A 15,502-nucleotide genomic window follows, 5' to 3' on the forward strand; every position below is an offset into this window, starting at 1 on the left:
TGTAAACAAGAGAAACAACAATAAAAACAACAAAATATTGTGTATAACCCAGCTTAAGTGAGCAATATAACCAGTGATTGGAAATCAGAGGAGACATCAATCTCCAAGAGTAGAGATTAATAAAATATTTTGCAGGAAGCACTACTGAGTTAGTAGCCACAGGTCATACCCAGGAATCTTGGCTTTGATCCTATAAAATGGAGAGCCATGGTTTTGATGATGCCAACAGGAAGAATCTATTACTGGCAAGGAACAGTAAAGAATGACCGAGAGTTTTATTATTACTGAGGTTTATTACTGAATAATCATACTGTTTTGATTAGTTTTTTGTCAACCTGATAAGAGCTAGAAGTATCTGGGAAAGGGGACCCTCGCTTGAGGGAGTGGCTCCATTAGACTGCCTCTGGCAAGTCCTGTACGGGCACAATTTTGTTAATGATTGATAGGGGAGGGTCTAGGTCACTATGGGTGGTGTCATCCCTGGGCAGGTGGTCCTGGGCTCTGTAAGCAAGCATGTTGATCAGCCATGGGGAGCAAGCCAGTAAGCAGTACTTCTCTGTAGACTCTACTTCAGCTCCTGCCTCCAGGTTCCTGCTTGAGTTCTTGCCCTGCCTCCACCCATACCTCCATGATGAACTTTAAGCTGTAAGCTGAAATAAACCCTTTCCTCCCCAGAAGTTGCTTTTGGTCATGGTACCATTATCACCACAATAGAGACCTAACTAGAACACAAACCCTCTGAGAAAACATTCCTTAATACCACACTTGAAGAATCCTATACAAAACATTTACTTCTAAAAATGTACTGATTGGAAATCATTTGAAACCAGACATGGCTTCAGATTCTACTATATACTGGTGATGTTACATTGAGCAAGTTATTTGATATTTTTGTTGGGGGAAAAGTTTGAGTCAAGGTTTCTCTGTGTATCCCTGGCTGTCTGAGAACTGGCTTTGTAGACCAGGCTGGCTTTGAACTCAGAGAGATCCATCTGCCTCTGTGTCCTACCGAATACTTTTCTTTTCTTTCTCTCTTTTTTTTGGTGTCAGTTTATTTATTTGTAGAAACAGAATTACATTGTATTTCTCTAGTGGGTTGTTTTAAGGATTAAATAAAATTATATATATATATATATATATATATATATATATATATATATATATATATGTGTGTGTGTGTGTGTGTGTGTGTGTATCCAAATAATAACATTTAGCAAGTAATAGTCATAAAATAATTGTTGTTTCTCTTCTTGAAGGATATATATATATATATATATATATCCTTGAAGATATATATGATCTAAATCTATATCTATATCTCAATTAAAAGCCTTTGTGCATCAGGCATTATGATGTCTGCCTATAATCCAGGTACTCTAGAGGTAAAGGCAGAAAGATCACAAATTACAGGCTCACCTAGGCTACGTGGAAACATCTCAAATAGGATCTGATATCCTTGGAACTACACAGGAACATGTACTCACATATGCACACATACACAAACATGCAAATATACACATAATTAAAAATAATTTTTAAAATGCCATTTTAGAAAATTTGCATGAAATGACTTTTAGTTCGAGTTTTGCCACTGTGATTATATTTTCTATGCCATCTCTAGCTCTTTTATTTTGTCATTTATACTTTAGGCACATTTAACTCACAGTCTGCAAGCAGACCACATATAGTCACATATAGCTATAAATATGCACCGATACAAATTTGTAAGCCTATTTAAACATTTTAAAAATGTTTTGGAGACATGGGCTCAGCATATAGCCCTGTGTGGATCAGACTGGCCTCAAACTCAAGAGCTCTGCCTGCCTCTGAGTCCTGAATGCTGGGATTAAAGTTGTGTGCCACCAGTGCCTGGCTTTTTTTTTTTTTTTTTTTTTTTTTTTTTTTAAAAATAAAACTCAAGTACATGGTTCTCAAGTATGAACTTCATATGTGGCAAAGGTTGTAAAGCACTGTCAAAAGGTAGGTACACCTGTGTGACAATTCTGTTGTATAGCTTCCTTGGATCACAATTATTTTCTCAACTAAAATTGTTATGTTGACAAATAAACTTATAAATATTTTAGAGTCTTGTTAGATAAAGGTTAATAAAATGCTTACTTCCTTGTTTGATTATGATATTGACAGACTACCACCACTATGATGCACTATTTAGTGACTCACACTTGGTGTCCAGAAGCTTCCTCCTTCTTTGAGTCAGAATCCAACACAGTCAATCTCTAAAGCCCTTGAGGTGTTAGGAAGAAGTTAGCTCAAGGGACTTAGTTAAGAAGAATGTGGAATGCAGAGTCTCCAAGAGACTCTTTGAAGCTGCTGAACCAGTACACAATATGCCATCTTTTTGCTCCCTTTGTTCGTGACTAATAACTATAGGAACAAAACAGCCTCACACAGCTTCTGTATCTTCCTTTCCATCCCTGTTCCAAACTCCATGGATCTGCAAGAGAAGTGAATTCCACCTAAAATTAGTTACTGAATTAAATAAATACCCGAGCATCGAAGAGAGTGGGCCAGTTCTGTTGCCATAACTTGTATGATCAAACCAATTCGAAGTCGGAACATTTCTGCAAAGAGGCCAGGCTGAGTTCTCATATACATGGCAAGATAGACCATTATTTCCTGTGTAAAGAATGGAGATAAAAGTTTTAGCCCGGGTTTCACAATGTATTTTACTGTCTTTGTAAATTGTCAGGTCAATTACAAATACTGACTCATCAATCGCCAGGTTAGGCTTTATAATGCTGCCCACCTGTGTAAGGGTTGAGACGCTCATGTCTCCTTCACTGGCTTCATCTATCAGCTTAGTGAGTGCCTCATACGGTAGAGGCCTAGAGAAGAAAACAGTGACTAGAGGTCAATGTCTAGAATAACTTAACCTAAATATACTTTAAAAGTTAAATATCACCACAAGTCCAAGCCACTGCCACAGCCCATCATCACTTCTAGTTCTCTCAGAACAAAATGCTCATTCATTGCCTCTGAGGTCCACTCTGACTCCATTAACTTACAATTTTCATGTAAACCTCACCCCTCAATGTCTTTCCAGACTAGTGTTTTATAATTAGTCTTCAACATGTGACAAGTAAGCATTATGGCTACATAGAAATTAATTTTCAGCTGTGTCCTCTGGAAACCACCTTATTACTGCATAGTCACATCTTATAGGTTTATATTGCTATTTTAAATAGTTCCATCAGTTCAGCTATAGCTGCAAACACATGCACACACAGGTATATATACACATCCATATTTGTGACTCTCAAACTTTTCTGCAAGTAGTCTTTTTATTGTGTATTTTTTGTGGGGAGGGTTGTTTGTTTTACATAGAATCTTGCTATGTAACCCAGGCTGGCATTAAATTTTTGATCTGCTTGCCTCAGGCCTCTGAGTATTGAAATGAGAGGCATATAACTGGTCAAACCCATGACCCTCACCCATTGACATGACATAAGATTTTAATTTTTAATTGTGTGTGTGTGTGTGTGTGTGTGTGTGAGTATATGTAGGGGGTAATGTGTACCTGAGTGTAGCAGGTGCCCTCAGAGGTCAAAGGTGTTACATCATTCCCTACTCCCTGGAGCTGAAGTTGCAAGGAGTTGTGAGCTGTCTGACTTGACTTGGGTGCTAGGAAACAAACTGGACATTTTGGACAGAGAGATATGGATAGGATGGGAAATATCAGAAGACATAGGGAAAACAGCCATATACAAGCCATGAAGATGCCTAAAACGAAGTCCTTGACAGCCTTCAGATGAAACCAACCCCGCTGACACTGAAACTGCCAGTCAATTGCTGTTGTTTAAACATCCAGTCTATGATATTTTGTCATGGCAGTAGAAGAAATTTAGACAAACTATTTCCCTAAAGTATAACTAAGACTTTACATATAGAATCTGTGACAAATTGTCCTAGAACATGTCTCTCTAAGCCTCCATCCAGAACTGGACCTTACAGGCAGCTGAAATCCTATATATGAACTTGGAACAGGGTAGTCTGCAGATATCACCAAGGCATCCCTGCTATCTGTTCTCTTGTCTCTCCCTGGTTAAGCTCACTAGCTAAGCATGGTGGTGCATACCTATAATCGTATAATTGGAGATGGAGGTGTAAAAGGATTGCAAGTTCCAGACAAGACTGGAGCATACAGTGATACTGTCTCAAAAAAATTAGCCAATTAAAAAAAACTTTTTTACTACACTGGTTATTGAAGTAGAACTGGCAGGTGGAGGGATATGCTGTGTTTTAGATAATTCTTTCATAGAAAACCAGATTTATTTATTTTTGATCACTTAAGTTAGAATACTTCTAAAAATATTTCTTTTAAATACAATCTGCTTATAGATTTAAATACTGGCACTATCATAACATGAAATTAGATAGGCTTAGTGCAGATAAGCTTTACTGGCGTGGCTGGTGGTAAGTGGATACTCATGGGTAGAATCTCCTCACCCTCTAGTCCCAGTCCATCCTAGAGGCCTACTGCTAATCAGAAGCTGCAGAATCTGATGACAGTGTTCTTGCACACATGCCACCTCAGGCTGCTCTTACGTAAGTGCCCACTTTCCCTTTCAACTTTGGCCTTCACACCTTTGATTTCTTCTTCAGCAGCATGGAGCTGCATCAATAGCAACCCAGTGCTCTAGCCACATACTTTCTTCTATTTCTCTTTTAGATCATGGTAGACTTTTATGTTGTCAATTCCTGATATCCTGGGGTATGTCTGTGTGTGTGTGTGTGTCTCTGTGTGTGTCTGTGTGTGTTTAGCATGAGCAGAATTAAGGGATTTAGGAAAAGTCAATAAGAAAAAATTTAAGTATTACTTCTTATAAACATTCTCTTTCACTTGTAACCTGACATTCTCCTGTGCTTCAGCTTTGCATATAAGATATTATACAAAGTAGGGTGAGAGAACTGTGCTAAGTCCACACAATTTCTTTAAGGTGCAGAGAAACTCTATCAAAACCAAACCACATAACCCACTCACGCAGAGATGGTCTTCTCTCGAGGTTCTGGAGGAAGTCCTACTGTCAGGTGTTTCTGGTAGGACAGAAGGTCTGTGCAGGCCTAGGAAGAGGTAGCAAGGCTTATCCTTTTCAAAATAAAAACTTTCAGATTTCCAAACATTTTTTTCTCAGCCCACAAAACTTTATTCCCCCTTAACTTACACCAGCACACCAAGCTCTCCTTCTCATGGAACATAATCAGAAGACGGATTTCCAGGAAGAAACCATGAGGCACTTCCACCTTCTGGAAGGCAGGGACTTTCAGCCTAGTGTAAATTCACTAAGATCTCAAACTCCTCTGGCTTATAACACCTTTAAAGTCTGTAGTTCTTATGGTTCAGTAACATATAATTGCCACTCACAAATAAAGGCTAACTGAATACCAGATCAAAACCAGCCAGAAGTTGTGATTGCTTTAAACACCACCACCACCACCACCACCACCACCACCACCACCACCACCACCACCAGCAACAACAGAAAATCTAGCTTTTTTCCCCATGCAGTACAAAGGATTGAACCCAGAATTTCAGGAATGCTAGACAATACCCTACCACTGAGCTATACTCCCAGCACTCACCCATTTAGATTATGTATAAATTCAAGAACTTATTAGTACCTCATCAAGTGCCTCCACCTTCTTCCTTAAGATCCCAGAGATGTATCGTATCAGACCCCAGTGCCGAATTTCACCAACTTTGACATATAGTTCACTAAGAAGCTCTCTGACAGTAGCACCCCCTTCTTCATACAATTCAGTGTTCCAGTCAGGTCCTCTGGAATTTTAAAGATGGAAATACATTATGAGAAACATAGTTTCTCTTAGTGTTATAATGAATATGCTTGTTTTAGCCTCCTTTAGTAGAAAACTATTTAGCAAAAACTCTTTAAATCTATAATTAAGAGTCAATATTGAAATTTAAATGTCCAGACACAAATTTTGTAATTTAGCTTTCACACAATGCCTTCTTTTACCTACATCCCAGGCTTCAACATGGTTGAAATTATAAATAGTTTAAACTACTCAAAATTTTGAAAGCATACTGTATTTTAAGAACTATGGTATTAGAATTTGTTTGTGTTGAAAGGATCCAGATACATGATTGTTATGCAATTACTGTTACACAAAACAACCTAGAGATATAGAAAGTCATCTGAAATCTGGAATTTAGTATATGACAAGTGTAGATCATTTATTAAGTGATGTTAAAAGCATCAAGTAGCTATTTGAAAAAAAGTTAGATCTATGCCTGACACTCTGTGTAATGACATATAAATATTAAAGTGCTAAAACAATTGTGGGGAAATTAGCTCATAATGTTGGAAGGAAGAGGATTTTCTAAGTATGAAACATCACCAGAAGCCATAAAGAGTAGTTCAATAAGTTTACATAAATAAAACAATAAAGAGGTCTTACTGAAAAGAAGTAAGCAAAGTGTAAGACAAATTATAAAATAATAAATATTTTAAATTCCTAGATCAATTCTGCTAAAAAAATTAAAGAACTCCAACAAATAAACAAAGACAAAAGAAAATTGATCAGAATAAACATCAGTAACCCATAGATATAGGAGACTGCAGTCAAGTTCACATGTAACAAGAAAATTTTAAATGAACGTTACATCAAGATAACATTTTATTATATCAGGCTGTTAAAAAAATTCCTCAAATTGATACTATTGTATTGGATGTTGCTTATCACTTAAACAGTCCCTAGTGGGAGTGAAAATTGGCACAATGCCTCTGGTGGGCTATTTGCAAATACTGGAAAGACCCAGCAGCAGTTCTTACAGTGGTTAAACACAGTTACCATGTGGCTCAGTAGTTCTACTCTTGGTTATGTATCCAAGAGAAATGAAAACATGGCTGTGTCAACTTGGACATAAATATTTACACCAGTATTAGTCACAAAAGCTGAAAAGTAAAAACCACCCAAGTGCCCATCAGGTGATGAATAAAGAAACTGTGTTCCTGCCATGCAAGTAGTATCTGACAGTAATGAACTCAAGTTCTGATATACGCTATAACGTGGAGACAAACCTTGAAAATACTACACCAAATGAAAGATACTTGTCACACAGGACCACAAAGTAGATGATTCAATTCATAGGAAATGTCTCAAACACCAGAAAGTACACTTATAGTTGACTAAGCCTGGGTAGATGGACAGATTGAGATGTATAAAGGGCGTATGGTTTGTTTTGGTTTAATAAAAAATATAATGAACAGTGGTGAAAGATACACAATACTTTTGAGTAAACAAAAAGCCACTGAATTGCACAATTTCACATTTAAAATACATACATATATATGCATACACATGTATATCTACATATACTGGGCAGGTGATGGTACAGAATTTCTTGTAGCCCTGGCTCGCCTCATAGCCAAGGATGACCTTCAACTGATTCTCCTGCCTCCCAACTCCCAAGTTCCAAAATTACAGACATATACCACTAAGCCTGCTTAAATAAAATACCTATATATTTTGCTCTGCCAAACAATTCAAGTTGTGGTTTAACTTTATGATAAAATCCTTCCGCATGTGTGAAAGAATTTTGGTTAAGAGGTTATTTACTATAAACAGTTTGTTATAGTGACTACAAAATGCCCAAATGTCCATCATTAGGAAAATGGCCAAATAAATTATGATATATTTAAATAATACATTTTAACATTAAGAAAATAAAAGGCTGGGCATGGCGGTGCACACCTTTAATCCCAGCACTGGGAGGCAGAGGCAGGCAGATTTCTGTGAGTTCAAGGCCAGTCTGGTCTACAGAACTAGTTTTAAGACAGCCAGGGCTAAGAAAGGTCTTGAAAACAAACAACCCCGAAAAAGAAGAAAGAAAGAAAAGAAAAACCAAGTACCTATGCTCCTACAAGCAATCCTTATATAATTTACTGATCATCAACAAAAAGACACGCAAGAGCTGAGTATAGTGCACACTGCCCTCCGTTTAATCCCAGCATTCAAGAAGCAGAGGTAAGGCATTATCTCTGAGTTCAAGACCAGACTCATCTACATAGAAAGCTCCTGACTAGCCAGGGCTATATAGTGAAACCCTGAAAAAAATCAGAAAAAATACCCATAAAACATGAAAGAGTAAGGGGGACTAGTTGGGAAAAGGGATAGGATTAGCAGGCAAAGAAAGGGCAAAGGAAGGTAAGAGGTTGGGATGTGAATAATCAAAATACATTATATGCATGTGTGAAAATGACATATGAAATCCACAGTATATGGTAGATTTATGTACTATCAGATCATATTTTCTGAAATGGCTGTCAACAATTTTCCATTCAATATGCAATTCTTACAATGTAATTTTTGCACTTCTCATCAGTTGCCTTAATTAGGTTTCTGTTGCTGTGATAAAAACCCCATGACCAAAAGCAGCTTGTGGAGAAAAGGGCTTATTTCATTTTAGATGTGCAGGTAACAATTCATCATTGAGGGACATCAAGACAGAAACTGAAGCAGAGACCATGGAGGAGTGCTATTCACTGGCTTGCTCTGCCTACTTTCTTATACAGCTAAGGACTACCTGCCCAGAGTTGACACTGCCCACACTGAGCTGGGCCCTTCCACATCAATCATAAATCAATAAAATACCCTACAGATTTGCCTGATGGAAGCGTTTTGTCAACTGAGATTCCTTCCCCTTCCCAGGTAACTCTAGCTCAGGTTAAATTGACACAAATGAAGAGACAAAAGACAGCCCAACCTGGCTTAAGCAGCCTGCTCATCTCTGTGATAGCCCTTGGCACCGAGTTTAGCAGTCCCTTCCATGTTAGTCCAGCACCAGGTTAAACAGCCAGCATTCCCCCCCTCCATGCAGATGTCCCCTGTCTTTGAAGGAGGCAGAAAATTAATGCCCTTGAAGTGATAAGACCCCCACTCTTGAGCTATGGGAAAGAGACAACCTACAACCAAGCTTTCCCAGACAGCTGTGGCCAGCTTGTAAGAATGCACTGGTCACTGATTACAAAATGAGTCATTTCTTCTCAGGTCAAAAAGGTCCTTTTCCAGATGTATGGTCCCTCCTTGTTGTCTGAACAAATGTTATTGGTTTTGAAGGATAGCATTCCTTTACCCCTCACCCAATCATGTAATGCCAAGGCTTGAAAGCCCCAGCTTATGTATCTCCTATCTATAAATCCTGAGCCCCTAGACCTGGGCATTGAATTCCTAACCTTCGAGCAGGAAAGGTTGTGTCCTGTCCTGAGTAAAGACTCTTGTGTGTTTGCATCTGGTCTCCTGGGTAGAATTGGGCACAACACAAACATCAAACCAGACAAACAAAAACAGCAGGACACCAGGTATGCTTGTGACTAAGGTAAAAGAGGGACTGAGTAATTTCTGCTGCTAGGTTAATTTTAAATACAGTTTTTATTTTGTCTTCTCTTATGACACTCTAAGAGCCCCTTGTCATCATACTGTGAGGATTTGAAGATATTAGAGATGTAGGTAATGAGATTGAAGTCAATAGCCTGTATCTATTCTTGAGTATATGAGTGAGCAAACCTTGGCTGACTTCATTCACAAATCAGTGTCTGATAAAAACCAAATGAGAGATCTTGGGCAAGAGCTGCCTCATCAAGACCAGGTAATCCAAGAACTTTTAAAGTTATACATTTTTATTATGTTATCCTCCTGCTCAAGCCACTGGATGTTAAGGTGACTTTTTTATGAAGCAATAGGTAACTGAAATATATATGTAGTGATCTTTAAGATACACAGCATTGGTGATAAAGAGTATAGAACAATCTATTACTATGCTAACTTTGGGCACATAGGCCTATAAATATCCACATATGTCTATATTTACATATATATGCATAGAGTGTACCTAGGAGAATACACAAACAAGAATAAAATTGCTCATGAAAAATCTGGGTATTAAGAAACAGGTAGGGAAAATACTTGACCTTTTCAATAAATATTTTGAAAATGTTGAACAATGAGGCTCTGGAGACAAGGCTAAGTAGTTAAGAGCATGTATTGCCCTCACAGAGAATAGGGGTTCAGTCTTCCATACCCACATAATGGCTCATAACCATCCAGAACTCCAGTTCCAGGAGACATGATGCCTTCTTCTGACTTCTGCAAGCACCAGGTATGCACATGCCATATATGCAGCATTCAGGCGTTCATATAATCATACACATAAAACAAATCCAAAAAGTTGAACTATAAGAATTTATTATCTATTCAAATATCAATTCTTTAAAAACATGAAATAAGAAGTGCCTAAAAAGTCGAATGGGTACAAAATGAGCAATTGCAAGTTTTCAAAAGTAAAGGCTACTTATATAGGCTCAAAGTGTATCTATCTCCACTGGATGTTTTTTGCAAAGGGTAACACAATTACTTTTTAGTGAAAGAAACTGGAAGATACTTCCTTAAATAAAGGATCAACTCAAGTGATCAAAATCTGACACCATCAGCAGGAAGACTATACTGCTTCCACAGAAAAGAACTTAAATGGCAGGCATGCAAAAAAAAAAAAAAAATGCATCACCTGAATCTACTTAAGGAAGAATGTTCCAAACCCCAAAGTTAGGGCCATTTAGAAACAAATGGTCCTTAGTGTCTTAATTTTGGAACTGATCCAAATCAGTGAAGACACAGAACATATGAGACTTGAATACAACATACAATTTAGGATTTTGTTTTATAATTCATACAAATAATTTTCTGATTTTAATCATTATACTATGCATATGCAAGAGGTTTACAGGTTTTAGGTAATAGAATATTTGGGAATAAATGACTATTTGGAAGTTAATGGGGGGTCACATCTATGGAGGGGTAGGGAAGAGGAGGAGAAGGGAGAGAAGAGAGGGGAGAGGAAGAGAGAGAGAGAGAATAGAGCAGATTGCCAAGTGAAGAGAGAGGAGGAAGAACAAACAGATGGACAGAGATACAGAGAGAGGCTGGGTGGAAATATCTGTGGGATCTAACTAAAGGATATCCAAATACTTATTCTATCTTTATTTACAACTTTCCTCTAACTCTGAAATTGTCAAAATAAGTTTAAAACGTGAAAAGGTTTTGTGATATCTCAGACTCTATTATCTTCATATTATTAGAAACCAAAGGTAGCTTCATAGGAGCAGCAGATGAAGTAGGTTTTAACAGTAGAGAGAATTTTAACAAGTAGTGAATGGGCATGGTCAAAGATTTTTGGCTCAAGTTCTGTCACCTAGAAGCGCATAAGGGAAGGGAACTCTCAGAGGAAGCAGGGAGTTGGGGGCTACAGTAGCCCTGTAGTAGAAAATGGCTCACAGCTTACTTAATGCTAACATGTAAGGTGGGAAGTGGTGTATAAAAGCCAGGACAGCCCAACATAGCTAAAAATCTGACTTTGGGGGGTTATCTTTATTTTATTTTATTTTATTTTTTACTCTTTATTTGATATGGGGTCTGGCTATATTGCTCAGGCTGGCTTTTAACTTGAAGTGCTCCTGCCTCAATCTCCTAAGTGCTATGATTAGAGGTAAATGCCAAAGTACCTGGCTAGTAATTCTTTTATATTTTCGACAAGCTTAAGTGCAACTTCATGACTTTAGATACATGGCTTTTAAATCCTATCTTGACTTGTCAAACTCAGTTTCTACAACAGTCAGATTTGCTTAACAGTTGTTGAAGCTTAGCAATGTGAAAATGTAAGACCCAAGACCTCATTGTGGAGCTCCACAACAGATGAACAAGTCCTCAGTTTGATCCTGAGCACTATAAAAACAGCATATGAAGTTTCAGATAACAGGAATACCTGTGTGTTTTTACTTTTTCATTAAATAATGTTAGGTGAAAGAAATGGCACAGGCTTTGGAGTTGTTCACAAAAACAAACATCAAATGAAAAGAAAGGAAACAAAGCCAACAAAACAAAAATACTTTTCATCTAATCTATGTCCCTAGCTGTGTGACCTTGACTAAATTGACCCACCTTTCCGAACTGATTTCCACATCTATAATAAATATAGGCACTGAAACCCTTGGTTTAAAAAGTCCCTCTTTTTTTTTTTCTCGTCCTTTTGTGATTTGGATTTTTTTTTTCTGTGCTAGGAACTAAACCCAGGGCCTTGTACTTACTACTAAATAATCCTCTCATAAGGACTGAATACAGGTGTTCACTCATATGTTCAAAATACTTACATGTGGGAGGCACTGCAGCTTAAATAAATAAAAGAAAGTCTCTGAATTCAAGGAGGTTCATGTATGGAGTGAGATAAATGCATGAAAATAGCAAGACAACACAGTGACAGTCATGTGTACTGTCAGATGGCTGCCTAAGGAGCAGAGGAGAAGAAATGGGCAGGTTTCAAGCTAGCTTCTTTGAGGTTATGTCAGAAGCTGTCAGTTACCCTGAAGAAGGAAGTCAAGAAGGTAGAGTAAATTTAGTCATTATACTATACTTATGCAAAAGGTTTACAGGTTTTAGGAAATAGAGCCTGAATGAATATTTGAGAGTAAATAGGAGTCACATCTATGGAGGGGCAGGGGAGAGGAGGAGAAGGGAGAGCAAACACATAGATGTGAGAAATGGCATGGTATTGCTACAACCCCAATTAGAGGACACAGGATGGTGAAAAAGGGGTGCAGAGGCAGGGGGCACTTTATCATAGAGGCTCCTTCTGTATGATACATTAACTCAAACTTTTTTGCTATTGATTAAGATAAACAAATTGGAGAATTTTCAACAAGAAATGAACTTGTTAAAATGAGCACATTAAAAAGATCAGTGTGTAGATTTGAAAACTTAAGATTTTGCCGAATAAAATAATAAATGTGGGGAGCGGCCAGTGTTACCCACTAAAATCATTAGAAGAAAAGATACTATAGGTGAAAATATCTGACTAACCTTCTTGTTGTTCGTGTTACCATATTGGTGATAGAATCCAGGGGCTTTTGAATATTATGTAAGTGCTATCACTGAACAGCACCCCTAGACATTTTTTTCTGAAACAGTGTGTGTGGCTCAGGCTGGCTTTGAAGTCACTTAGTATGTAGCTAAAATTAGCTTTAAGTCCATGATCATAGTAAAGCACTTGCCTAGTATGTACAAAGCTTGGGGTGGGGTCGAGTCTCCACATCAGAGAAAAAGTAACAGCTACACATCACTAGTTTTCCTGGAATGATATAACCACCTCTGAATCTGTCTTGCTTGAAAAAATGAGTCCAAATTCATCAAATCTGTAGTGATAACTATCAATTTATACAATACAGAGGAAAGTGGAACATGTTTAAATAGCTTCAGAAGGATGCATTCAGCAAAATGAAGAATGTGAATGCTATAGGACAAACCAAAACTAGGAAGAACCAATATAGATATTAAAAAAGCATTTAGAGTCAGGTGGCGGTGATGCACACTTTTAATCTCAACACTTGGGAGGCAGAGGCAGATGGATCTCTGAGTTACAAGCTAACCTGCTCTACAAAGCAAGTTCCAGGACAGGTAGGGCCACACAGAGAAACCGTGCTTTGAAAAACCAATAGATAGATAAATAAATAGATAGATAGATAGATAGATAGATAGATAGATGGATGGATGGATGGATGGATGGATGGATGGATGGATGGATGGATATGGAGATAGGTAGATAGGTAGATAGATAGATAGATAGATAGATAGATAGATAGATAGATAGCACTTGGAGGAATAGAGTAACCAAGTGCAATGTGTAGATTTGAATTATATCTGGAATTCAACAAATCATCTGCAACAAAACATTATTGGATAATCAGAGATGGGTTTGGACACTGATGATATTAAGGAATAATTTTAATATTTTAAATGATAACAGCATTCTGGCCAGGCTTTTCACTCCTGAATGCCCTTGAGGCCCTATTTACTCCTGTGGTCTAAGTGTGTCGCTTAGGTTGGGTAATTTCGAGAGTTCTCTGTTCAAGTTCATTGCTTTACATTCCACTTTCAGTTTGCTTACTGTATTTTTAAGTTTTAAATTTTCCATTTAGGATTCCTTTGTGTTTTCTACCTCCTTACTGAGACACTGTATTTTTTTCATTTGTTTCTGGGGTATTTATAATTATTTGTTGAAGCATTTTGGTAGTTCCTCTACAAGCTTTCTTGTTTAATCCTTATCTCTGCTGCCTCTATCAATTCCTTTGAAAGTCCGAGTTGGGGAATTCCTGGTTCTTGGTGTGACAATTAATTTTCACTGGTATCCTGGACACTTGGGGCAATATGTTAGAATAATGTGGAACTTATTAACCCCATTCCAGCAGGCCTTTTCTGATAATGTACCACTAGGGGAAAGGGGATGTTGCCCTATTACTGCTTTCTGGAATTGAAGTGTTGCTTCCCCATTCAGCTTGCCTTGATACGCAGCAGGAATGTCCTATCACTGCTGAAAGAGGGTAAAGCTCCCAAGAGGTTTTTTTTTTCCTATACCACCCTAGAGAGGGAAAGGGTCATTCATTTTCCATTCCCAATGTGGTCTCTGTTGACCCTAAATTACAACTCAGTGATTAAACTCTTGACCCATTAGGCAGGAGATACTAGGACATTGTTTTATTACTTTCTCTCTCTTGTAACCCAGTTATTAGGTGAATGGTTTAGCCTGTGCTGCTGCCATGATCTGGTACCTCATCACGGACCCCAAAGCAATAGGGCCAACCAATCATGAAAAGAAACCCCCCTAAAATTATGAGCCAAAATAAAATATGTTTTTTCTCTTTTATTCATATGAAAAAAGTCAATTTTATATAGTTAAAATAATCAACAATTAGAGTCTTTTTATACTCTTTAGCATTGAATAATAAATAATTCAGGAGAGCTAGGTGTCTACCATAGTATAAAACTATATTAAACATGAGTAGAAACCTGATCATTCAGTAGAAGAAAATACAAACTGTTTAATTTTTTGTTGTATTTTCCTTACCAACAAGAGTTTTCTGAACTATGTTAAAGATGAGTTTGAAACAGAAGAAAAAAACAATAAAATGAAGACAAGTTAGACTAGAGAGTTTGCTTAGCAGTTACAAGCATTTGGCTGTTCTTCCAGAGGACCAGGGTTCAATTCCCAGCACCAACATGGTGGCTCACAAACATCTACAACTTCAGTTACAGGAGATTTGGCACTCTCTTCTGGCCTCATAGTGCATAGACATACATGCAAGCAAAATACTCATACACATAAAATAATTTAAAAATATAAATACTAAAATAAGCAATGGAGCTTTAAATAAACATTTTCTTTTATTAAGCTGATTACCCCAGGTATTTATTATAGTTTAGAAAGCTGACTAACATGTTATACTTCCTCACAATATGTACCTTAAAGTATAGCAATAACATTCATCACTTACTTCATTGTATACAGCATGTAGAGTATATCAGCTTGTTCCTGTAAGCTTGAGGTCTCCTTCAACTGTGAAACCAATGACTGGAAGTCCACTTCCCCAGACTGGTCCCTAGGAAGATGTACTTCTACTCGAACAGAAGGAACCTTTGG

The 15,502-nt window shown here is 37.6% G+C and overlaps 1 protein-coding gene across 4 annotated transcripts in view; it reads right to left on the reverse strand.

Annotated features, from left to right (window-relative positions):
• Phka1 (phosphorylase kinase regulatory subunit alpha 1) overlaps nucleotides 1-15,502 on the reverse strand; it is a 112,819-nt gene that overhangs the window by 17,169 nt on the left and 80,148 nt on the right. For all 4 annotated transcript variants that reach the window (XM_076918514.1, XM_034485415.2, XM_034485417.2 and 1 more), the window contains 5 exons: nucleotides 15,357-15,496; nucleotides 5,641-5,797; nucleotides 5,003-5,082; nucleotides 2,768-2,846; nucleotides 2,508-2,637 (listed from right to left, as the gene is read on the reverse strand). In XM_076918514.1, the coding sequence (XP_076774629.1) occupies nucleotides 2,508-2,637; nucleotides 2,768-2,846; nucleotides 5,003-5,082; nucleotides 5,641-5,797; nucleotides 15,357-15,496 (586 nt within the window). The remainder of the gene's footprint in view (nucleotides 1-2,507; nucleotides 2,638-2,767; nucleotides 2,847-5,002; nucleotides 5,083-5,640; nucleotides 5,798-15,356; nucleotides 15,497-15,502) is intronic.

This window comes from Arvicanthis niloticus, chromosome X, assembly GCF_011762505.2.
Source record: "Arvicanthis niloticus isolate mArvNil1 chromosome X, mArvNil1.pat.X, whole genome shotgun sequence".
Lineage (NCBI taxonomy): Eukaryota > Metazoa > Chordata > Mammalia > Rodentia > Muridae > Arvicanthis > Arvicanthis niloticus.